Source organism: Salvelinus sp. IW2-2015, unplaced genomic scaffold, assembly GCF_002910315.2.
Source record: "Salvelinus sp. IW2-2015 unplaced genomic scaffold, ASM291031v2 Un_scaffold16326, whole genome shotgun sequence".
NCBI lineage: Eukaryota > Metazoa > Chordata > Actinopteri > Salmoniformes > Salmonidae > Salvelinus > Salvelinus sp. IW2-2015.
This window is the reverse complement of record NW_019957535.1, coordinates 693,891-719,754: the sequence shown is the minus strand read 5'-3', so window position 1 is coordinate 719,754 and position 25,864 is coordinate 693,891. Positions and strand designations below refer to the sequence as shown.

Genomic DNA, 25,864 nt, shown 5'->3' with positions numbered 1-25,864 from the left:
ACACATGGAGTAAACAATAAACAAGTCAATAACATGGTAGAAAGAAAAATAAGAGAATCTATATACAATGTGTGCAAAAGGCATGAGGTAGGCAATAAATCGAATAATTAAATTTAGCAGATTAACACTGGAGTGATAATCATCAGATGATCATGTGCAAGAAGAGATACTGGTGTGCAAAAGAGCAGAAAAGTAAATATAAAAGCAGTATGGGGGGTGAGGTAGGTAATTGGGTGGGTAGTTTACAGATGGACTTGTACAGCTGCAGCGATCGGTTAGCTGCTCAGATAGCAGATTTTTAAAGTTGTTGAGGGAGATAAAAGTCTCAACTTCAGAGATTTTTGCAATTCGTTCCAGTCGCAGGCAGCAGAGAACTGGAAGGAAAGGCGTCCAAATGAGGTTTTGGCTTTAGGATGATCAGTGAGATACACCTGCTGGAGCGCGTACTACGGGTGGGTGTTGCCATCGTGACCAGTGAACTGAGATAAGGCGGCACTTTACCTAGCATAGCTTGTAGATGACTGGAGCCAGTGGGTCTGACGACGACATGTAGCGAGGGCCAGCCGACTAGGGCATACAGGTCGCAGTGGTGGGTCGTATAAGGTGCTTTAGTAACAAAACGAATGGCACTGTGATAAACTGCATCCAGTTTGCTGAGTAGAGTATTGGAGCTATTTTGTAGATGACATCGCCGAAGTCGAGGATCGGTAGGATAGTCAGTTTTACTAGGGTAAGTTTGGCGGCGTGAGTGAAGGAGGCTTTGTTGCGGATAAGAAAGCCGATTCTTGATTTGATTTTGGATTGGAGATGTTTGATATGAGTCTGGAAGGAGAGTTTGCAGTCTAGCCAGACACCTAGGTACTTATAGATGTCCACATATTCTAGGTCGGAACCGTCCAGGGTGGTGATGCTAGTCGGGCGTGCGGGTGCAGGCAGCGAACGGTTGAAAAGCATGCATTTGGTTTTACTAGCGTTTAAGAGCAGTTGGAGCCACGGAAGGAGTGTTGTATGGCTTTGAAGCTCGTTTGGAGGTTAGATAGCACAGTGTCCAAGGAAGGGCCGAAAGTATATAGAATGGTGTCGTCTGCGTAGAGGTGGATCAGGGAATCGCCCGCAGCAAGAGCAACATCACTGATGTATACAGAGAAAGAGTCGGCCCGAGAATTGAACCCTGTGGTACCCCATAGAGACTGCCAGAGACCGGACAACATGCCTCTGATTTGACACACTGAACTCTGTCTGCAAAGTAGTTGGTGAACCAGGCAAGGCAGTCATTAGAAAAACCGAGGCACTGAGTCTGCCGATAAGAATATGGTGACTGACAGAGTCGAAAGCTTGGCAGGTCGATGAAGACGGCTGCACAGTAATGTCTTTTATCGATGGCGGTTATGATATCGTTTAGTACCTTGAGCGTGGCTGAGGTGCACCCGTGACCGGCTCGGAAACCGGATTGCACAGCGGAGAAGGTACGGTGGGAGTCGAGATGGTCAGTGATCTGTTTGTTGACTTGGCTTTCGAAGACTTAGATAGGCAGGGCAGGATGGATATAGGTCTGTAACAGTTTGGGTCCAGGGTGTCTCCCCCTTTGAAGAGGGGGATGACCGCGGCAGCTTTCCAATCCTTGGGATCTCAGATGATACGAAGGAGAGGTTGAACAGGCTGGTAATAGGGGGTGCAACAATGGCGGCGGACAGTTTCAGAAATAGGGGGTCCAGATTGTCAAGCCACAGCTGATTTGTATGGGTCCAGGTTTTCCAGCTCTTTCAGAACATCTGCTATCTGGATTTGGGTAAAGGAGAAGCTGGGGAGGCTTGGGCGAGTAGCAGGGGGGGCGGGGCTGTTGGCCAAGGTTGGAGTCGCCAGGAGGAAGGCATGGCAGCCATTGAGAAATGCTTGTTGAAGTCTTCGATTATCACGGATTTATCGGTGGTACCGAGTTACCTAGCCTCAGTGCAGTGGGCAGCTGGGAGGAGGTGCTCTTGTTTCCATGGACTTTACAGTATCCCAGAATTTTTGGAGTTAGAGCTACAGGATGCAATTTTTCTGCTTGAAAAGCTGGCCTTTGCTTTCCTGACTGACTGCGTGTATTGGTTCTGACTTCCCTGAACAGTTGCATATCGCGGGGGCTCTTCGATGCTATTGCAGTTCGCCAGGATGTTTTTGTGCTGGTGCGGGCAGTCAGGTCTGGAGTGAACCAAGGGCTATATCTGTTCTTGGTTCTGCATTTTTTGAACGGAGCATGCTTGTCTAATATGGTGAGGAAGTAACTTTTAAAAGAATGACCAGGCATCCTCACTGACGGGATGAGGTCAATATCCTTCCAGGGTACGGGCCAGGTCGATTAGAAAGGCCTGCTCGCAGAAGTGTTTTAGGGAGCGTTTGACAGTGATGAGGGTGGTCGTTTGACCGCGGACCCGTGGCGGATACAGGCAATGAGGCAGTGATCGTCTGAGATCTTGATTGAAGACAGCAGAGGTGTATTGGAGGGCAGGTTGGTCAGGATAATGTCTATTAGGGTGCCCTGTTTACGGATTTAGGGTTGTCCTGGTGGTTCTTGATGATTTGTGTGAGATTGAGGGCATCAAGGGATTGTAGGACTGCCGGGGTGTTAAGCATATCCAGTTTAGGTCACCTAACAGAACAAACTCTGAAGCTAGATGGGGAGCGATCAATTCACAGATGGTGTCCAGGGCACAGCTGGGAGCTGAGGGGGGTCGGTAGCAGGCGGCAACAGTGAGAGACTTATTTCTGGAGAGATTAATTTTTAAATTAGAAGTTCGAACTGTTTGGGCATAGACCTGGAAAGTATGACAGAACTTTGCAGGCTATCTCGCAGTAGATTGCAACTCCTCCCCTTTGGCAGTTCTATCTTGACGGAAGTGTTATAGTTGGGTATGGAAATCCAGAATTTTTGGTGGCCTTCCTAAGCCAGGATTCGGACACGGCAAGGACATCAGGGTTGGCAGAGTGTGCTAAAGCGGTGAGTAAGGCAAACTTAGGGAGGAGGCTTCTGATGTTGACATGCATGAGGCAAGGCTTTTTCGATCACAGAAGTCAACAAATGAGGGTGACTGGGGACATGCAGGGCTGGGTTTACCTCCACATCACCCGAGGAACAGAGGAGTAGTAGGATGAGGGTGCGGCTAAAGGCTATCAAAACTGGTCGCCTAGAGCGTTGGGGACAAAGAATAAAAGGAGCAGATTTATGGGCGTGGTAGAATAGATTCTGGGCATAATGTGCAGACAGGGTATGGTGGGGCGCGGGTACAGCGGAGGCAAGCCCAGGCACTGGGTGATGATAAGAGAGGTTGTATCTCTGGACATGCTGGTCTCAATGGGTGAGGTCACCGCATGTGGGGGGTGGGACAAAGGAGGTGTCAGAGGTACGGAGAGTGGAACTACAGGGTCCATTGCAAACCAAACAATGATATGATAACTAGCCTGAACAACAGTATGCAAGGCATATTGATATTTGGAGAGACATACAATAAGGCATAAAGTGATTGCAGGTCTTGATTGGGAGAGCTAGCTAAACAACAGGTAAGATAACGCAGCAATAACAGGGTGCTAGTCTAACACAGCAACAACAGGTAAAAATGGCGACGACTAGGCAGAGAGGGTCGGATTAACTACACACAGATCCTGAGTTAAAGCAAGAGCCGACAGATAAAACACAAAAACAGAATGGAGTACTGTGAATTAATGGACAGTCAAGCATGCATCAGCTATGTAGCAAGTGATCATAGTGTCCAGGGGGCAGCCGTAGATGGAGCAGGGAGGCCTCCACTAAGCTAGCACGCGGCGTTTAAAGTTAGTAGCCCGGGGGGTGGTCTGCTCAGACGGAGGGGGTCTGCTCAGACGTGGTCGTGTCGACAGAGAATCCAAGCCGGATGGCGAAAGAGAGGTTGTGAATTGTAGAATTGTGTTTGCTAACTGGTGCTAGCTTCGTGGCAGTGGCGCTAGCTGCGCTAGCTGCGAGCTAGCTGTGAGGATCAGAAGTAGTGGCTCAGGGATTACGGCAGGAATCCGGCGTTGTGTCGAGAGACAGTCCGATGCTGGTAAATTGGTGATTAATATCCAGGCTAATAACAGGGCTGGTGTCTGTGCAGAAGGTAAAAGCTACTAGCAGCGGCAAATAAACGGCTAATGCCGGCTAATGCTTACAAGCTGATGTTTAATGTTGTGTACGTGTGCTTCAGAAAGCATAATACCCCTTGACTTATTCCACATTGTTGTGACAGCATGAATTCAAAATGGATTAAATCACTCATCTACAAACAAATTTTAGCAAATGTATTGAAAATTAAAACACAGGAAGTATTCACACCACTGACTTGTATTCTTTGTAAAAGCACCTTTGGCAGCGGTTACAGCTGTGAGTGTTCAAAGTCTAAGAGCTTTGCACACTGGATTGTGCAAAATGTCCCATTATTTTCAAATTCTTCAAGCTCTGTCAAATTGGTTGAGGATCATTGCTCGACAACCATTTTCAGGTCTTGCCATACAGTTTTGACTTAAATCTGAAAGTGTAACTGCCTCACACCACCGTCGCTGGAACAGACAGGACTGGCAAAAAGTGCTCTTCACTGACAGTCGCAGTTTTGTCTCACCGGGGTGATGGTTGGATTCGCGTTTATCGTCAAGGAATGAGCGTTACCCCGAGGCCTGTACTCTGGAGCGGGATCGATTTGGAGGTGGAGGGCCGTCATGGTCTGGGGCAGTGTGTCACAGCATCATCGGACTGAGCTTGTTGTCATTGCAGGCAATCTCAACGCTGTGCGTTACAGGGAAGAAATCCTCCTCCTCATGTGGTACCTTCCTGCAGGCTCATCCTGACATGACCCTCCAGCATGACAATGCCACCAGCCATACTGCTCGTTCTGTGCGTGATTTCCTGCAAGACAGGAATGTCAGTGTTCTGCCATGGCCAGCGAAGAGCCCGGATCTCAATCCCATTGAGCACGTCTGGGACCTGTTGGATCGGAGGGTGAGGGCTAGGGCCATTCCCAGAAATGTCTGGGAACTTGCAGGTGCCTTGGTGTAAGAGTGGAGTAACTTCTCACAGCAAGAACTGGCAAATCTGATGCAGTCCTGAGGAGGAGATGCGCTGCAATACTTACTGCAGCTGGTGGCCACACACAGATACTGACTGTTACTTTTGATTTTGACCCCCCCTTTGTTCAGGGACACATTATTCTATTCTATTAGTAACATCTGTGGAACTTGTTCAGTTTGTCTCAGTTGTTGAATCTTATGTTCATACAAATATTTACACATTACATTTACATTTGTCATTTAACAGACGCTCTTATCCAGAGCGACTTACAGTAGAGTGCATACATTTTATTACATTTTTTTACATACTGAGACAAGGATATCCCTACCGGCCAAACCTCCCTACCGGCCAAACCTCCCTAAACGCGGCGACGCTATGCCAATTGTGCGTCGCCCCCGGATCTCCGGTTGCGGCCGGCTGCGACAGAGCCTGGGCGCGAACCCAGCCCAGCCTGGGCGCGAACCCAGAGACTCTGGTGGCGCAGCTAGCACTGCGATGCAGTGCCCTGCGCCACCCGGGAGACCCGGGAGACACATGTTAAGTTTGCTCAAAATAAACGCAGTTGACAGTGAGAGGACGTTTCTTTTTTTGCTGAGTTTATTTAATCCATTTTAAATTCAGGCAGTAAAGTCATGGGGTGTGAATACTTTCTGAAGGCACTGTATCTGACCTGCAAGTGATCCAGACACAGTGGGCCCAAAGTGGACTAGCGGGAGCGAAACAGAACTCGACGCCGGAAACCGAGGTGTAAGAGAAAGGCGGGGTATAAAGTTATGCCGGCATTTCAGCAAGGGTACGATTTAAGATAATAAAAAAATCAAATCACATTTTATTTGTCACATGCGCCGAATACAACAGGTGTAGACTTTATCGTGAAATGCTTACTTATGAGCCCTTTCCCAACAATGTAGAGTTAAAAAGTAAAACAATTATAATAAAACATTTGACAAAAAAGGAAACGGTAACAATAACGAGGATATATACAAGGAGTACCGGTCAAGTCAATGTGCAGGGGTACGAGGTAATTGAGGTAATTATGTACATGTACTCTAGTTAGGGTGAAAGTGACTAGGCAATCAGGATAGATGATATACAGAGTAGCAGCAGCGCATGTTTTTTATTTTACCTTTATTTAACTAGGCAAATCAGTTAAGAACAAAATCTTATTTTCAATGACGGCCTAGGAACAGTGGGTTAACTGCCTTGTTCAGGGGGAGAACGACAGATTTGTGAAGAGTGGAAGTGTGTGTGTGTGTGTGTGTGTGTGTGTGTGTGTGTGTGTGTGTGTGTGTGTGTGTGTGTGTGTGTGTGTGTATGTATATTGGGGTGTCAGCGTAGTATATGTGAGTGTGTGGGTAAAGTCCTGTGAGTGTGCATAGAAACAGTGCAAGAGAGTCAGTGCAAAATAAAGAGGATCAACACATATCCCAGGTAGCCATTATAGTAATCATTAACTGTTCAGCAGTCTTATGGCTTGGGGGTAGAAGCTGTACATGAGCCAGACTTGGCACTCCGGTACCACTTGCCGTGCGGTAGCAGAGAGAACAATTTATGGCTTGGGTATATAGAGTCTGAACAATTTAGGGCCTTCCTCTGACACCGCCTGGTATAGAGGTCCAGGGTGTCTGGGATGATGGTGTTGATGTGAGCCATGACCAGCCTTTCAAAGCAATTGACGGCTACATATGTGAGTGCTAGACATCTAGATAGTCCCTGCGCCCAAGAACGCCAAGGTAACCTATGGTGGTTTCTTTGAAACATGGTCGGTATTACAGACTGGGTCAGGGAAAATGTCAGTGAAGACACTTGCCAGCTGGTCAGTGAATGCTTTGAGTACGCGTCCTGGTAATCCATCTGGCCCTGCGGCCTTGTGAATGTTAACCTCACAACGGCTACGTACAGCGTGATCACACAGTCGTCCGGAGAAGCTGGTGCTCTCATGCATGGTTCAGTGTTACTTGCCTCGAAGCGAGCATAGAAGGCATTTAGCTCGTCTGGTAGGCTAGCTTCACTGGGCAGCTCGGAGCTGGATTTCCCTTTGTAATCTGTGATAGTTTGCACGCCCTGCCACATCCGACGAGTGTCAGAGCCGGCGTAGGCTTAGTCCTGTATTGAAGCTCTGCCTGTTTGATGGTTCGTTGGAGGGTGTAGTGGATAAGCGTCCAGATTAGTGTTCCGCTCCTTGAAAGCAGCAGTTCTAGCCTTTAGCTCAGTGCAGATGTTGCCTGTAATCCATGGCTTCTGGTTGGGATATGTACATACGGTCACTGTGGGGACGTCGTCATCAATGCACCTATTAATTAAGCCGGTGACTGATGTGGAAAACTCCTCAAAGTCAGTCTGTGCAAGCAAAACAGTCCTGTAGTTTAACATCCGCTTCATCAGACCACTTCAGTATTGAGCGCGTTACTGGTACTTCCGGTTTGAGTTTGTTCTTGTAAAATCAGGAGGATAGAATTCTGGTCAGATTTTCCAAATGGAGGGCGAGGGAGAGCTTGTATGCGTCTGCGTGTGGAGTAAAGGTGGTCTAGAGTTTTTTGGCCTCCAGTTCCACAGGTGACGTGATGATCGTGGACTTCAGGAAACAGCAGAGGGAGCACCCCCCCTATCTACATCGACGGGACAGTAGTGGAGAAGGTGGAAAGTTTTAAGTTCCTCGGCGTACACATCACGGACAAACTGAAATGGTCCACCCACACAGACAGCGTGGTGAAGAAGGCGCAACAGTGCCTCTTCAACCTCAGGAGGCTGAATAAATTTGGCTTGTCACCAAAAACACTCAAACTTTTACAGATGCACAATCGAGAGCATCCTGTCGGGCTATATCACTACCTGGTACGGCAACTGCTCCGCCCACAAACGTAAGGCTCTCCAGAGGGGAGTGAGGTCTGCACAATGCATCACCGGGGCGCAAACTACCTGCCCTCCAGGACACCTACACCACCCGATGTCACAGGAAGGCCAAAAAGATCATCAAGGACAACAACCACCCGAGCCACTGCCTGTTCACCCCGCTACCATCCAGAAGGCGAGGTCAGTACAGGTTGAAAGTCACAGAGCTTCAGTAAGGCCATTCTACTGCCAATGCTTGTCTATGGAGATTGCATGGCTGTGTGCACTCTGAGGGTATAGATGGAGCTCAAAAGGGGAAGTGGCCTAGTTATGAGTTATCGTAGATCACGCCTCTTGGTAAACACATGTAATTATATTGACAGTTGTGAACTACGCTAAGGGAGACAGAACGCGGCGGGGGGTTAGAGAACACAACGTACAGGACATTTTAGTGTTTGTTAGATTGAGGCCGTGATACATTAGCCTTGTAAACCAGCCTGATCGCTTTGCGCGGGTCTGTTTCAACTGAAGCACGCGGTTATAGATAAACGGGCAATCTGAAATTCAAACAACAAAGCAGAAGCCCTACCAGTGCCGCCATTGTTTTGGTAGACAACTGAGTGATGGGGCTGGAGACATTTACCCACCCTCAAATGTTTATGCTTCACACTTCAAAACTTTCATGCAGCACAATCAGGCATTGTATTTAACTGATTTAATAACACCCGAAGCAATTGTACTGCATATTTACAGAAGGGTGCCTATCTTTTCCATTCATTTTAGAGCTTGTGGAATTTTGCTGGATCTACAAAACAGACGGTCTGAGACCTGGATTCATCTTGACATCAAACTACTTTTGAGGGCTGAAAACATCTCACGAGATGTGATTTTGGAATGTAATGTCACTTTAACATGTATTCCTATTTAACCCATATTTTACTTGTTAGTACTGCCTTGTTACATCAGATTTTGCACTGGCGCAAACGCGCAGTCAATCTGATCCTGAATTCCCCTTGAAATTCAAAGTCCAACATTAGATATGACTCACCTATTGAAATATAAACGCCAATGTAAATGACAGACAGAAGCAGATGACGTGATAAAACACATTGCAAACGTCTGAAACACAATTATCATTTCAACACTGGTGAGAGAGCAATTGGGTCAYTGGACTGAATTCCCCTTTCCGTGTACCAGACAATGTTCTTGGTCTTTCGCTCAAACGATTAACCATTTGATCGAGTGCATGTTATTATTAAATTAACCACAAGCCAGTGTAAACTGGAACATTAATATAAAACATTGGACCACAATTTGATCATTGGGTTCACATTGTTTGGGTTCACAATTTACATGAGTGGTGCTGAGCTGCGATTCCCAGGCGACCGCCCGCCCAGTCTAGTAAATTGAAATGAAATCCAATCCCGAGTTCATCCAGTTCCATAGTGACGGCCAAACCCCTCTGGTGTTCATTGGTAAGGGAAAACAAACCAAACACCGCTGGTTTGGAGTGGACAGGCCCCTCTACAGAGGGGTTCATCACAGAGGCAACAGGGTGTCAGGCTCCCCATCTCTTTCACTGCTCACTCTCTGCTCTTCCTAGCTCGTGCATATCTAGGTCACCCAGGGCTGGCCTACTTAGTGCTTCCTGGGCTTATAATTCTGAGAAACGTAATAATTCTGAGAAAAGCGAGGGAGAGACAGCCTGTCTGCCTGCTCTGTGTCTCCCTCTCTCCTCATCATAAAGGAAAATAAAAAAGGGGGGAGACAGGAAAATGAAAAACGCAGCATGGCTGCGTGTGTGCACCGACTCACACAGAGAGGTCTTCAAATGAAAAGGGATCGTTTTTTTTATAAACAAAAAAACATTTCCCTTTGAAATTGAGTTGGTTTTTTTGCGTTGTCCCGGTCATTGGTTTTAAAGGTGAGGGCAGGAGGGGAGAGGAAAGCAGCGCAAGCGAAAGAACGAATGCAAAGGCCTTTACGATTTAGGCCATGTAACTAAGCCCTGGCTAATGTCATCGACCCTCTGAATAAGCTGAGTCAGTCAGCCTTAACTTCTTATGGCTGGGGGCAGTATTGAGTAGCTTGGATGAATAAGGTGCCCAGAGTAAACTGCCTGCTACTCAGGCCCAGAAGCTAAGATATGCATAGCATTCGTAGATTTGGATAGAAAACACTCTGAAGTTTCTAAAACTGTTTGAATGATGTCTGTGAGTATAACAGAACTCATATGGCAGGCAAAAACCTGAGAAAAAATCCAACCAGGAAGTGGGAAATCTGAGGTTTGTAGTTTTTTAAGTCATCGCTTATCGAATATACAGTGTCTATGGGGTCATATTGCACTTCCTAACGCTTCCACTAGATGTCAACAGTCTTCCACTAGATGTCAACAGTCTTCCACTAGATGTCAACAGTCTGATTGATGCTTCTACTGTGAAGGAGGGGGGAATGAGAACTGTTTGAGTCAGGGGTCTGACAGAGTGCCACGAGCTCAGTCTCGCAAGCTCCCGTGAGAGTTAGCTGCGTTCCATTGCATTTCTACAGACAAAGGATTTCTCCGGTTTAAACATTATTGAAGATTTATGATAAAAACATCCTAAAGATTGATTCTATACTTCGTTTGACATGTTTCTACGAACTGTAATGACTTTTCGTCTGAACTTTCGCCTGGACTTGCCCACGCTTCCTGAGTTTGGATTTGTGTACTAAACGCGAACAAAAAGGAGGTATTTGGACATAAATGATGGACTTTATCGAACATAACTAACATTTATTGTGGAACTGGGAATCCTGGGAGTGCATTCTGATGAAGATCAAAGGTAAGTGAATATTTATAATGCTATTTCTGACTTCTGTTGACTCCACAACATGGCAGGTACCTGTATAGCTTGTTTTTGTGTCTGAGTACCGTACTCAGATTATTGCATGGTGTGCTTTTTCCGTAAAGCTTTTTTGAAATCTGACACAGCGGTTCCGTGTGGCTCAGTTGGTAGAGCATGGCGCTTGMAACGCCAGGGTTGTGGGTTCATTCCCCACGGGGGGACCAGGATGAATATGTATGAACTTTCCAATTTGTAAGTCGCTCTGGATAAGAGCGTCTGCTAAATGACCTAAATGTAAATGTAAATGTAAAATACAAAAGGAAAAAAGACTGCCTAAGTATGATTCCCAATCAGAGACAACGATATACAGCTGTCCCTGATTGAGAACCATACCCGGCCAAAACATAGAAACACAAAACATAGAATGCCCACCCCACATCACATCACATCCTGACCTAACCAAATAGAGAAATAAAACGTCTCTCTAAGGTCAGGGCGTGACAGTAAGTTGACGTTGCTCTTATATCCAATAGTTCCTCCCGGCTGTATGTTATAMAACTTAAGATTTCCTGGGGTAACAGTGTAAGAAATAATAATAAAATAAAAAATACTGTATAGTTTCCTAAGAACGCGAAGCGGCCATTTCTGTCGGCGCTGGATGTTTATGTGGATATATTGAAGCAATATCTCAAGACATCAGTCAGGAAGTTAAAGCTTGGTCGCAAATCGGTCTTCCAAATGGACAATGACCCCACGCATACTTCCAAAGTTGTGGCAAAATGGCTTAAGGACAACAATGTCAAGGTATTGGAGTGGCCATCACAAAGCCCTGAACTCAATCCTATAGACAATTTGTGGGAAGAACTGAAAAAGCGTGTGCGAGCAAGGAGGCCCACAAACCTGACTGTTACACCAGCTCTGTCAGGAGGAATGGGYCAAAATTCACCCWACTTATTGKGGGAAGCTTGTGGAAGGCTACCCGAAATGTTTGACCCAAGTTATACAATTTAACGGCAATGCTACCAAATACTAATTGAGTGTATGTAAACTTCTGACCCATTGGTAATGTGATGAAAGAAATAAAAGCTGAAATAAATCATTCTCTCTACTATTATTCTGATCCTAACTGATCTAAGAATGGGAATTTTTACTAGGATTAAATGTCAGGAATTGTGAAAAACTGAGATTAAATGTATTTGGCTAAGGTGTATGTAAACTTCCGACTTCAACTGTACATGGATGGGTAGATGGATGACCCCCTCTCAGGTTGCCCTCCCTCTCACCTCTTCCTGGCGCAGGCCGTCAATGAGCTCCATGACCTTGGTGAAGTGGTGGCAGCGGTTGGAGTGGTCCACAATGTGAGTGGGGAAGGGCTGGTTCTGCCAGTGTCTCCACTCCCACAGAGACAGCTCCCTGGTTGGCCCGCTGGAGGGCGGCTCCACCTACAGCCACAACATAATCATAAAATATACCACTTAGCAGATATTATCCAAAGAGATAATGGGGCAGCAGGTAGCCTAGTGGTTAGCGCGTTGGGCCAGTAACCGAAAGGTTGGTGGATCGAATCCCCGAGCTGACAAGGTAAAAATCTGTCGTTCTACCCCTGAACAAGGAAGTTAACACACTGTTCCCTAGCCGTCATTGTAAATAAGAATTTGTTCTTAACTGACCTGCCTAGTTACATAAAGGTTAAATAAAATAAAATAATACGTGCATACAATGTGTGTGTGTGTTTGATCTGTGCAAGAATTTAACCCATGACTCACCCGAGGTGGCGAGCCTTCCTGTTTTGAGAGGAAGCGGGACCGTCTCAGAATGGGTGGAGCCTCCCCCTCCCCCAGTTTCATCGTAGACTCCCAGTGAGTGAGCTCAGAGGGGCTAAGGAAGCCATCCTTCTTCACACTCTCCTGGTGCCCGACTGGATCATTAAAACACAAGGGGGAAACCGCCTTTATACTCCAAAGCTGAGAGAGGCCCGTTGTCTGTCTTTCAACTGTTACAAAAGCTTACAATACAGGTATATGGAGAGCCAATACATACACTACCGTTCAAAAGTTTGGGGGCGACTACGAGAGGCGACTACGGGATGCTGGCCTTCTAGGCAGAGTTGCMAAGAAAAAGCCATATCTCAGACTGGCCAATAAAAATAAAAGATTAAGATGGGCAAAAGAACACAGACACTGGACAAAGGAACTCTGCCTTGAAGGCCAGCATCCTGGAGTCGCCTCTTCACTGTTGACATTGAGACTGGTGTTTTGCGGGTACTATTTAATGAAGATGCCAGTTGAGCATTTGTGAGGAGTCTGTTTCTCAAACTAGACACTTTAATGTACTTGTCCTCTTGCTCAGTTGTGCACCGGGGCCTCCCACTCCTCTTTCTATTCTAGTTAGAGCCAGTTTGCGCTGTTCTGTGAAGGGAGTAGTACACAACGTTGTACGAGATCTTCAGTTTCTTGGCAATTCTCGCACGGAATAGCCTTCATTTCTCAGAACAAGAATAGACTGACGATTTTCAGAAGAAAGTTCTTTCTGGCCATTTTGAGCCTGTAATCGAACCCGCAAATGCTGATGCTCCAGATACTCAACTAATCTAAAGAAGGTCAGATGTATTGCTTCTTTAAATCAGCACAACCGTTTTCAGCTGTGCTAACATAATTGCAAAAGGGTTTTCTAATGATCAATTAGCGTTTTAAAATGATAAACTTGGATTAGCTAACACAACGTGCCATTGGAACACAGGAGTGATGGTTGCTGATAATTGACCTCTGTACGCCTATGTAGATATTCCATTTAAAATCAGCTGTTTCCAGCTACAATAGTCATATACAACATTAACAATGTCTACACTCTATTTCTGATCAATTTTATGTTATTTTAATGGACAATTTATTTATTTTTTCTTTCAAAAGCAAGGACATTTCTAAGTGACCCCAAACTTTTGAACAGTAGTGTATGTCAAATGAAAAATATTTAGTTAAATGCAAACATTGCTCTGCTCTGGACAAGATGGCCAAATATATTTGGAGCACGGTGATAACAACACCAAGACTATTATCTATGAGAGTCTGCTGTCGGTTCGATTCAATCACAGACATACCAAGAGCCCCAGCCTCTCTTACCTAGACCATGCGGAAGAATAAGGGACTCACGTCGGCCCTCCAAGGAGTGGGACCTGCGCCCCCTCCAACCCCCGGAGAGCCGCCCGCTGCTCTCCCGGTGGTCAAACTGGCCACAGGTGATGTGCATCTTGTGCAGGGCGGGGTGCACCCCGTCGGGCAGCATGCGGGGGTTGCTGGGGAACATGTGGAATCTGTGGCTGTTCCCCACGATAGACTTGTACACACTGCGCTTGTTGCTCTGGCTCTGGTTGTAGGTCTGAGGGTAAAACAAAAGATGTCCGACAAAGAGTTGGTGGCCGCAGATTAGGGGGTCCGCACTCAAACGAAGAGCGTTTCAAAACGTAGTCAAGATTATTTAAAGCTATTTCATGCCTACAATGCATTCAGAGAGTATTCACACTTTTTCCACATTTTGTTGTGTTACAGCCTGAATTTAAAATGTATGAATTTTTTGATTTGTCGTCACTGGCCTACACACAATACCCGATGATGTGCAAGTGATTTGCTTAACAAGTCACATAATAAGTTGCATGGACTCACTTTGTGTSCAATAATAGTGTCTAACATGACCTTTTTAATGACTACCTCATCTCTGTACCCCACACATACAATTATCTGTAAGATCCCTCAGTCAAGCAGTGAATTTCTAACACAGATTCAACCACAAAGACCAGGAGGTTTTCCAATGCCTCACAAAGACGGGCATCTATTGATAGATGGGTAAAAATAAAAAAAGAAGACATTGAATATCCCTTTGAGAATGTTGCAGTTAATTACACTTTGTAAGATGTATCCATACACCCAGTCACTACAAGGATACAGGCGTCCTTCCTAACTAAGGGATTTCACCATACGGCCAATGGTGACTTTAAAACAGAGTTGAATGGCTGTGAAAGGAGAAAACTAAGGATGGATCAACAACATTGTAGATAYYCCACAATACTAACCTAATTGACAGAGTGAAAAGAAGGAAGCCTGTACAGAATAAGAAACATTCCAAAACATGCATCCTGTTTGCAACAAGGTACTGAATTAGTAATGCAAAAAAATGTGGCAAAGCAATTAACTTTTAGTCCTAAATGCAAACTGTTATGTTTGGGGCAAATCCAATACAACACAAACTTCTAAAAACATGTTTTCACGATTATGAGGTATTGTGTGTAGATGGGCGAGAGGATTTATATATATATTTTTTTATCCATATTGAATTCAGGCTGTAACACAACAAAATGGGGAATAAGTCAATGAGTATGAATACTTTCTGATGGCACTGTACCTGTTCATTCTCGAGGCAACCGTAGAGCAAATGTTTTGGCGGTTGATCAATGTGTGACAAAACAGGAGAAGCGTGGATTCTTAAAGCAGTGCCAGGTAACGAGGATGTTTGGTCTATCTTCGCATAACAAAGGGAACCAATATAAAAACGGTGAGATGCCTGGGAAGGAGCMAGACACTTGTAAACACTAGACAGTGACTCCAGAGCCAAAAGCCGTCAGACACAAAAGATGGGGCCGGTTGGGGGTTGTGGAATTTGGTATTCTGAAAGAGTGGAAACACAGCTGGGTCTGGAGCACACTTTGTACCTCAGTCTCCCCCTCTCTATTCAACTGTCTAAATAAATATGATGGAGAAAAAAAATAAGGACATTCCATTGACCTGGTCCTAGTGCCGTCTTGCTAACCCCTATGTTAATTGTCATGCCAAACATAAACACATTTGGCATGACAACAATCATAGGAATGACCATAGAGGTACAGCACAAAACAGATGTGGGACCATTCCTAAGATTCCAAAGGCAGGAGTTGTTGCTCACTCTCTCCTCTCGTCCCTCGGCCAAGATGACCACTATGCGGCCCTGGCGTTTGCGTCCGGTGCGGCCCATGCGCTGAACCAGGCGGATGGGACTCTTCTGGGCGTCGAAGCACACAATGAGGTCCACCTCGCCTATGTCCAGCCCCTCCTCGCCCACGCAGGTGGACACCAGGGTGTTGAAGCCACCCTCCCGAAATCTCCGCATCACCTTCGGTACAGAAATCGATACATTTTTATCAGGATGACAGACATTTTCACTGTGCCTGTATGTGAAGTCAATCACAAACATGTATGTCTGTGCTGTCAAGTCATGTGGTTCTAATGATTTGGTGGGTAAGAGCATGGTGATAGCAACATGAGGGTTGTGGAATCGATTCCAGCATGGGTCAGGGCCACAAATACTGAATATGAGTCAGTGAATGGTGCTGAATGACCATATTTGCACACACACACACACACACACACACACACACGTGAATATATACTGTACTTTGTTTGCATCAATAAATACACACAGGCCTATGTACTGAAGGTGGTGGTCCAAAAGGGTTCTTTGACTGTACACATGGGGAAATCCTTTGAAGAACCCTTTTGGGTTACAGGTAGGACGCTCTGTGAAAAAGTTCTTCAAAGGGTTCTTCCATGTGAACAATCAAATAACCATTTWAGGTTCCAGATAGAACATAGAGTGTTTCTACCTCCAGCTGCTCCTTCTGGGTGAACCCTTTGACCCCCTTCCCTGCCGAGGCCTGGCCCATAAAGGTCATGACTTTGACCAGGGGCAGGTGGCGATTTAACATGGCGGCAATCTCCTGCACACTCTCCCGGAACGACGAAAAGATCATCACACGTGTGCTCACTTCCTGGGGCCCAGAGCCTGGGCCAATCAAAGAGGAGAGGAAAAAGAGAAAGAGGTTACTTGCAACCAATGAAAAGGGGGCACCACGGCTCACTTCATGTCGTTGTAAATTAAGTATATGTCTTAAATGTCCTTTTAGGCAACATTTCCTACTGAAATACACACGGCATACATTCGGCTAGTGCCTTCCTCAGTGCGTGCGTGTGTGCGCTCTTACAACCGATCAACTGCTTGTTAAGTGCATCTGCTACCACTCCAAATACGCTATTACGGAATAACAACATCTGGAGCACACTGACTTTAACCATGTCATTCATTCCTGCTGTTTAATTCGGCTCTAGTTAAATATCTTAAAAGGATGAGTCATCGCTAAGAGTCGAGTGCAGTTAGTTGCTACTAACAAGAGAGTAAATTACCAGCGCCGGAGCTCTCAGCCCATGTTTTAAAGTGCCCTAGCACTACCTCCTCCAGCTTCTGCAGTTTGGGGTGGCTGTAGATGAAGGGCACCTCGGGGCCTGGAAGGAAAGCGCAATACACGGCAATCAGGTCAGTCAGGGCCCACGACACCCTCCATAATAAACATTCACAATTAGGAGAAGCATTGGTAACGCTTGTTTTTTTTTTGTTTTTTTTTACAGCCAGCTGTTGAACAGGTAGTTATTTAAAAAATGACTTGTTACAACAGTACTCGACTAATAATTGCGTAATAATTACACTCTGGTTTCTTTGAGATTCATTGACAAAAACATCACTATGCACCATTTGGTACCAGGTAGTTACCAAATTATGTTGAATTCTTTGAGGTAAGTATTTTTTGGTACTTATTGTTACCACAGTTTCTTAGTATTCACCATGTAAATACCAGGAAAGTACCAGCTTTAACCAGGCTCCTGGCTGTAAAATAAAGGGTTATTATGTGGCTTCAAAAACTGTAGGAACTTTATCCTACCGGTGGGCTTTACAAACACGGCCTCCATCTCCTGGTACAGGTCCATGAAGGTGGCGTTGCGCTGTAGCTCGTTCCTGGCTCGAGACTTCTCTGAGTTGGCATAAACAGAGAAATCACCTGAGCAGAATGCTAGCTATCATTTACAGAGTGCGTAAGTGAGTGAGTGTGCGTGCGCGCGTAGGGAGGTGCCTCCTACCTACCTTTGGTGCCATCCATGATGCCCTGGACATAGAGGAAGAGGGAGCGCAGGCCCATTTGGAGCAACAGCTCGTAGCCATGGTACAGGCTGATACACAGAGCAAAGTCCCCCTCCAGAGCCCCTTGCTGAGCCCTCTGTTAACAGCCAGGACCACAAAGATAGGCTTAACGTGTGTCGCTTGACTTAATTTTTTTTTTTTTTTTTATTTTTTTATTTAACCTTTATTTAACCAGGTAGGCAAATTGAGAACACGTTCTCATTTACAATTGCGACTGTGGAAGTAAAGAAAGCAGTTCGACACATACAACAACACATAGTTAACATGGAGTAAAACAAACATATAGTCAATAATACAGTGAAAAAAAAATAAGTCTATATACAATGTGAGCAAGTGAGGTGAGATAAGGGAGGTGAAGGCAAACAATATATGTATAAATAAATAAAATAAATAAATAAAAATATAAAGGCCATGGAGGTGAAGTGAATACAACAAGCAAGTAAAATAACTAAAAAAAACCCTGGAATGGTTGGTTTGCAGCGGAAGAAAGTGCAAAGTAGAGACAGAAAATATATGGGGTGCAAAGGAGCAAAATAAATTAATAAAATAAATACAGTAGGTAAAGAGGTAGTTGTTTGGGCTAAATTGTAGATGGGTTATGTACAGGTGCAGTAATCTATGAGCTGCTCTGACAGCTGGTGCTTAAAGCTAGTGAGGGAGATAGGTGTTTCCAATTTCAGAGATTTTTGTAGTTCGTTCCAGTCATTGGCAGCAGAGAACTGGAAGGAGAGGCGTCCAAAGGAAGAATTGGTTTTGGGGGTGACTAGAGAGATATACCTGCTGGAGCGCGTGCTACAGATAGGTGCTGCTATGGTGACCAGCGAGCAGAGATAAGGGGGGACTTTACCTAGCAGGGTCTTGTAGATGACCTGGAACCAGTGGGTTTGGCGACGAGTATGAAGCGAGGGCCAGCCAACGAGAGGTGTACAGGTCGCAGTGGTGGGTAGTATATGGGGCTTTGGTGACAAAACGGATGGCACTGTGATAGACTGCATCCAATTTATTGAGTAGGGTTTTGGAGGCTATTTTGTAAATGACATCACGAAGTCGAGGATTGGTAGGATGGTCAGTTTTACAAGGGTATGTTTGGCAGCATGAGTAAAGGATGCTTTGTTGCGGAATAGGAAGCCAATTCTAGATTTGACTTTGGATTGGAGATGTTTGATGTGAGTCTGGAAGGAGATTTTACAGTCTAACGACACCTAGGTATTTGTAGTTGTCCACATATTCTAAGTCAGACCGTCCAAAGTAGTGATGTTGGACAGGCGGGCAGGGGAGGCAGCGATCGGTTGAAGAGCATGCATTGGTTTACTTGTATTTGAGCAGTTGGAGGCCACGGAAGGAGAGTTGTATGGCATTGAAGCTCGCCTGGAGAGTTGTTAACACAGTGTCAAAAGAAGGGCCAGAAGTATACAGAATAGTGTCGTCTGCGTAGAGGTGGATCAGAGATCACAAGCAGCAAGAGCGACATCATTGATGTTATACAGAGAAGAGAGTCGGTCCAGAGATTGAACCCTGTGGACCCCCATAGAGACTGCCAGAGGCCCGGACAACGACCTCACGATTTGACACACTGAACTCGATCAGAGAAGTAGTTGGTGAACAGGCGAGGCAATCATTAGAGAGAACAAGGTTGTCGAGTCTGCCAATGAGGATTGTGGTGATTGACAGAGTCAAAGCACTTGGCCAGGTCAATGAATACGGCTGCACAGTATTGTTTCCTATCGATGGCGGTTACGATGTCGTTTATGACTTGAGCGTGGCTGAGGTGCACCCATGACCAGCTCTGAAACCAGATTGCATAGCGGAGAAGGTGTGGTGGGATTCGAAATGGTCGGTAATCTGTTGTTGACTTGGCTTTCGAAGACCTTAGAAAGGCAGGGTAGGATAGATATAGGTTGTAGCAGTTAGGGTCAAGGGTGTCCCCCTTTGAAGAGGGGATAACCGCAGCTGCTTTCCAATCTTTGGATCTCGAGACACGAGAAGAGAGGTTGAAGAGGCTAGTAATAGGGGTGGCAACAATTCAGCAGATAGTTTAGAAAGAAAGGGTCCAGATTATCTAGCCCGGCTGATTTGTAAGGGTCCAGATTTTGCAGCTCATTTGGACATCAGTGACTGTATTTGGGAGAAAGAGAAATGGGGAAGCTTGGGCGAGTAGCAGAGGGGAGGCAGTGCTGTTGTCCGGGGTAGGGGAGCCAGATGAAAGCATGGCCAGCCGTGGAAAAATGCTTATTGAAATTCTCATTATAGTGGATTTGTCGGTGGTGACAGTGTTTTATCTTCAGAGCGGTTGGAAGCTGGGAGGAGGTGTTCTTATTCCCACTGGACTTTAACGGTGTCCCAGAACTTTTTTGAATTTTGTTGCAGGAGCAAATTTCTGCTTGAAAAAGCTAGCCTTGGCTGTTTAACTGCCTGTGTATATGGTTTCTGGCTTCCCTGAAAGTTGCATATCACGGGGGCTGTTGATGCTAATGCAGAACGCCATAGGATGTTTTTCTGTTGGTTAAGGGCAGTCAGGTCAGGAGAAACAAGGGCTATATCTGTTCCTGGTTCTAAATTTCTTGAATGGGGCAGCTTATTCAAGATGGTGAGGAAGGCATTTTTAAAAAATGACCAGGCATCCTCTACTGACGGATGAGATCGATATCCTTCCAGGATACCCCGGCCAGGTCGATTAGAAAGCCTGCTCGCTGAAGTGTTTCAGGAGCGTTTGACAGTGATAGTGGAGGTCGTTTGACCGCTGACCCATTACGGATACGGCAATGAGGCAGTGATCGCTGAGATCTTGGTTGAAAACGCAGAGGTGTATTTGGAGGGAAGTTGTTAGGATGATATCTATGAGGGTACCCGAGTTTACGGATTGGGGTGGTACCTGGTAGGTTCATTGATAATTTGTGTGAGATTGAGGGCATCAAGCTTAGATTGTAGGTGGCTGGGGTTGAGCATGTTCAAATTTAGGTCGCCTAGCAGCAGAACTCTGAAGATAGATGGGGGGCAATCAGTTCACATATAGTGTCCAGAGCACAGCTGGGGGCAGAGGGTGGTCTATAGCAGCGGCAACGGTGAGAGACTTGTTTTTAAGAGGTGGATTTTTAAAAGTAGAAGTTCAAATTGTTTGGGAACAGACCTGGATAGTAAGACAAACTCTGCAGGCAGTCTTTGCAGTAGATTGCAACACCGCCCCCTTTGGCCGTTCTATCTTGTCTGAAAATCTTGTAATTGGGGATGAAAATATCTGAGTTTTTGGTGGTCTTTCTAAGCCAGGATTCAGACACGGTAAACATCCGGTTGCAATGCAGAGTGTGCTAAGAGTGAACAAAAAACTTAGGGAGGAGGCTTCTAATGTTAACATGCATGAAGCCAGCTATTAGGTTACAAAGTCATCAAAAGAGAGGCCTGGGGAATAGGAGTGGAGCCAGGTACGCAGGGCCTGGATTCACCTCTACATCACCAGAGGAACAGAGGAGGTAGGATAAGGGTACGGCTAGCTATGAGAATTGGTCGCCTAGAGCTACTGGAGCAGAGAGTAAGAGGAGGTTTCTGGGGGGATAAAATAGTTTAAAGGAATAATGTACAGACAAAGGTATGGTAGGATGTGAATACAGTGGAGTAGACCTAGGTATTGAGTGATGATGGAGAGATATTGTCTCTAGAAACATCATTGAAACCAGGTGATGTCATCGCATATGTGGGTGGTGGAACTGAGAGGTTGGATATGGTATAGTGACAGGGCTAGAATCTCTACAGTGAAATAAGCAATAAACATTAACCAGAACAGCAATGGACAAGGCATATTTACATTAAGGAGAGGCATGCTTAATCGGTGATCAATAAGGGTCCAGTGAGTAGAGGTGGTTTGGGTCGTGGCGATCCAGACAGCTGGCGGGTATGTGGCTGTCGTAGCAGCATGGGATGAGGTCTGTTTGTAGATACCTCGTGGGTTTCGTCGGTAAGTTAGTGGGTTCCGTGTAGTGGGTTCCGTGTGGAAGAGGGATCAATCCAAATTGGCAGAATAGATATAGTGACCCAAGGAGAAAAATAAATAAAAAATAAAAATAAAAATAAATAAAGTTGTCCGGTATGCTTATTCAGTAGCAGCCGATAAGACAGCTAACGATTAGCGGCCTCAGGTGAGCGTTCAGGTAACGTCGGGACGGAGGTGCCAGTTGGATAAATCCCTCGGCAGATAACGTCGGCAGTCAGACGTGAAGCCGGTGGGGTTCCGTATCTGCAGCAGCAACAAGAAACGTGTCGGATGGTGATGGAACTCCTCAGCTGGCTAGCTCCAGGATGATTTGGAGTTCTGTCCGGGTGACGTAAGCCAATCGTCACACGGTTTGCAGCTAGCTAGCTGCGAAGTCAAGGTGCAAGTGACCAGAGCCTGCGGCTGGAATCCGGGAAACTGAGAGAGAAGAAAGTCCCGGAATGCTCCGGTCGAGTCGCGTTGCACAAAAGTGCCGGTAGATTACGAGCTAGAGGAAATGATGACCACAACAGGGGCAGCTGAAACAAGTAGCAGCAACGGCTTCGTGTTGGCATGCTGGATTAGCTTCTGGCTAGCTATCGGAGTAGCTACTGGTTAGCTTTCAGGCTAGCTTCTGAATTAGCCCCTGGCTGGCTTCCACGATGGATTTTCAGTTTGAGGTAAATATTACTTTTTAGTAATTGGTGAAGCGGGTTGCAGGAAAGCTTTTGCAGGAAAGCTTTTGTAGTTGAGTTCTTGGATAATAAAATAAATAAAAGATAAGTGAAGAGAGGTGTAAATATATATACAGGACACAAACAATACGGAACAGAAAAAGACGTCTGAACTGCTAAGCAACCTTGGGGGACCAAATTTGACAGCAAGACATAACATGACGTAACTTGACGTCAATTTGCCATTGGATTTCCATCGCAAAACAGCAACGTGTTGATTGATCATAGAAGAAAATGAATAGCGGTTACTCTGAGGACATTCCTGCTCCAAAAAAGATGAGCATTGGTTGGCTGTGTATTACAAAATGTTCATAAAGTTATTAAAAGTATAGTGTAAGTCAAGGAATGCCTTTCTCTGTGTGTGTGTGTGTGTGTGTGCGTGTGTGTGTGTGTGTGTGTGTGTGTGTGTGTGTGTGTGTGTGTGTGTGTGTGTGTGTGTGTGTGTGTGCCTGCATACGTCCGTGTGTATACCGCACCGTGACGTGGGGCGGAGGGTTCTTGCGGAACTGTTCCCGGGCCAGGATGAGCTGGTACTTGGTGAGGGAGTGCAAGTCGCGGTGAGACATCGCCCTGTTCTGGATCAGACGGCCCGTGAACCGTTCCAGTACCTGGAACAACAATGGGCGACACAGACAGGATAAGTTGAGCGCCTATTTCAACAAAAGCAAAACAAAACCGAAGAAGGCTCTGCAATTATCTGTTCCCCATTTCAGAGCGAGGCAGATTTTATTTAAAACATTTTGTGGCCACAATATTCATATCCTGTAATCTTCCCAGCAGGAGATTGAAGTCTCCAACAGGAAGCCCTGGAACCAGTGTGACTGCAACTATTCAGAATAAGATAAGTCAACTATAGGCTGGTATGGAAGAAAATTAAGAAAATAATGCTTTGTATGGAGTCCTCGATTCACATAAGTCGCTATTCACATTAATTCCAGGGACCTTTTACGTCGCAAAAGCATATCAGATAGATACCAAACGAAGATATTTTTGCCACACACAAGACAAACACATTAGGGAGGATTTCTCCCAATCAAGGTGAGGATTTCAACCGATTGGCCATAGTAGTCAGACTGTTTTCTCTGCTATCGCACGGCAAGCGGTACAGGAGCGCCAAGTCTAGGTCCAAGAGGCTTCTAATAATGTACCTACATGTACATATTACCTAGACTAACCAGTGCCCCCGCACATTGACTCTGTACCGGTACCCCCTGTATATAGCCTCGCTGTTGTTATTTTACTGATGCTCTTTAATTATTTGTTACTTTTATTTCTGACTTTTATTTTTTGGTATTTTCTTAAAACTGCATTGTTGGTTAAGGGCTTGTAAGTAAGCATTTCACTAAGGTAAATTAAAACTGTAAATTCAGCGCATGTGGCAAATACAATTTGATTCGAGTTGTCCAATCCAGCAGGCATGAAAATGACTCTAAATTAAGTTGTTCAATCTTTCAATGGCTGGACTCAAAACTCGCTCTTCCCAAATCCGAAAATCAAAAAGCCATTTTGGGGGATTGGTTTGATTTAGGTCTATTCTCGCTAACACAATCAATCTAATGCTTAGAAATAAAATATCAAAACTTTCCCAGATGCCACAATTCAACAATGACACCTGGGTCGTGTTCATTAGGGAAAGGGGGGTACCTAGTCACTTGTTTGGCGCCTAATGAACACTGCAGATCATAGGCCTTTATTATCAGCACATTCACAATCACAATTGAAATGAGATATTAATGTAAGTAATGGGGCACAAATGTAAATGAATGAGGTCTTCTTTCTGAGGGTTCTAATGGAGCGATGGGTTTGTACTCTAGCACTGGGCACTGTGGAGACGTGTGCCAGCTGGGACCGAAGCCTTTGAATGCTTCAAATAGGCTTTTCCAAAAACCATTACATAAAGGGATTAGGGGATCAAATGAAAATCAACCCCTCGTGACAAACTGGCCCATCTACCTTTTCAACAGGGCCACGGTCAGATTTCGATTAAAATCAAAGTTTATTGGTCGCGTAAAACAGATTTGCAGATGTTATCGCAGGTGCAGGGAAATGCTTGTATTTCTAACTCCAACAGTGCAGTAATAATACCGAGAAAACCATACGCACCTACTCAAAAAGTAAAAAGAACAGAATTAAGAAATATATCAATATACACTGCTCAAAAAAATAAAGGAAACACTTAAACAACACAATGTAACTCCAAGTCAATCACACTTCTGTGAAATCAAACTGTCCACTTAGGAAGCAACACTGATTGACAATAAATTTCACCTGGAACTAAAGCATCCCGAACCCAACTCCTGGACAGTCTGTGGTTGCACAACGTATTTGGCGTGGTTGGGGGATGGAGAGAGCGAGCCATGAACCTGTCCCAGAATGTTGCTTCAAATGGATGTCAGGTCTGGGGAAACGGGGGGCAGTCCCATCAGAGCATCAATGCCTTCCTCTTGCAGAACTGCCTGACCAATCCAGCCACAATGAGGTCTAGCATTGTCCTTTGCATTAGGAGGAAACCAGGGCCAAACCGCCACCCAGCATATGGTCTCACAAAGGGGTCCCTGAGGACATCCATCTCGGTACCTAATGGCAGTCAGGCTACCTCCTGGCGAGCACATGGGAGGGGGCTGTGCGGCCCCCCAAAGTAATACCACCCCCACACCATGACTGACCCACCGTCCAAACCGGTCCCCAATGCTGGAGGTATGGTTTGCAGGCAGCAGAACGTTCCTTCACGGCGTCTCCAGATCCTCTGTCACATCTGTCACATGTTGCTCAGTGTGGAACCTGCCTTTCATCTGTGAGAGCTCAGGGCGCCTAAGTGCGAAATTTGCCATCTTGGTGTTCTCTGGCAAATGCCAAACGTCGCACGGTGTTGGGCTCTAGCACAACCGCCACCTGTGGGACGTCGGGCCCCTCATACCACCCTCAATGGTTCTGGTTTTCTGACCGGTTTTGGAGCATGACACATGCACATTTGTGGCCTGCTGGAGGTCCATTTTTGGCAGGGCTCTGGCAAGTGTCCTCCTGCTCCTCCCTTGCACAAAGGCGGAGGGTAGTGGTCCTGCTGCTGGGTTGTTTGCCCTCCTACGGCCTCCCTCCACGGTCTTCCTGATGTACTGCCGTCTCCCTGGTAAGCGGCCTCCCCATGCTCTGGACACTACGCTGACAGACACAGCAAACCTTCTTGCCACAAGCTCGCATTGAATGTGCCATCCTGGGATGAGCTTGCACTACCTGATGGCCACTTGTGGTGGGTTGTATGACTCCGTCTCTGCTACCCACTAGAAGTGAAACACCGCCAGCATTCAAAAGTGAACCAAAACATCAGCCCAAGGAAGCATAAGGAACTGAAGAAGTGGTCTGTGGGTCACACCTTGCAGACCACTCCTTTATTGGGGGTGGTTCTTGCTAATTGCCTATAATTTCCACTGTTGTCCTATTCCATTTGCCACAACAGCAT

At 45.8% G+C, this 25,864-nt stretch overlaps 1 protein-coding gene across 4 annotated transcripts in view; it reads right to left on the bottom strand.

Moving 5' to 3' along the window:
* The window catches only part of fancm (FA complementation group M), an 84,231-nt gene that overhangs the window by 20,395 nt on the left and 37,972 nt on the right, over window positions 1-25,864 (bottom strand). For 3 of the 4 annotated variants that reach the window (XM_024146232.2, XM_024146234.2, XM_024146231.2), the window contains exons 5-13: window positions 22,884-23,015; window positions 17,653-17,785; window positions 17,453-17,542; window positions 16,920-17,018; window positions 16,343-16,521; window positions 15,646-15,852; window positions 13,833-14,088; window positions 12,480-12,631; window positions 11,997-12,155 (exon numbers count right to left, since the gene is read on the bottom strand). In XM_024146232.2, coding sequence (XP_024002000.1) covers window positions 11,997-12,155; window positions 12,480-12,631; window positions 13,833-14,088; window positions 15,646-15,852; window positions 16,343-16,521; window positions 16,920-17,018; window positions 17,453-17,542; window positions 17,653-17,785; window positions 22,884-23,015 — 1,407 coding nt within the window. The remainder of the gene's footprint in view (window positions 1-11,996; window positions 12,156-12,479; window positions 12,632-13,832; window positions 14,089-15,645; window positions 15,853-16,342; window positions 16,522-16,919; window positions 17,019-17,452; window positions 17,543-17,652; window positions 17,786-22,883; window positions 23,016-25,864) is intronic. The other variant, XM_024146233.2, reaches the window with a different exon arrangement.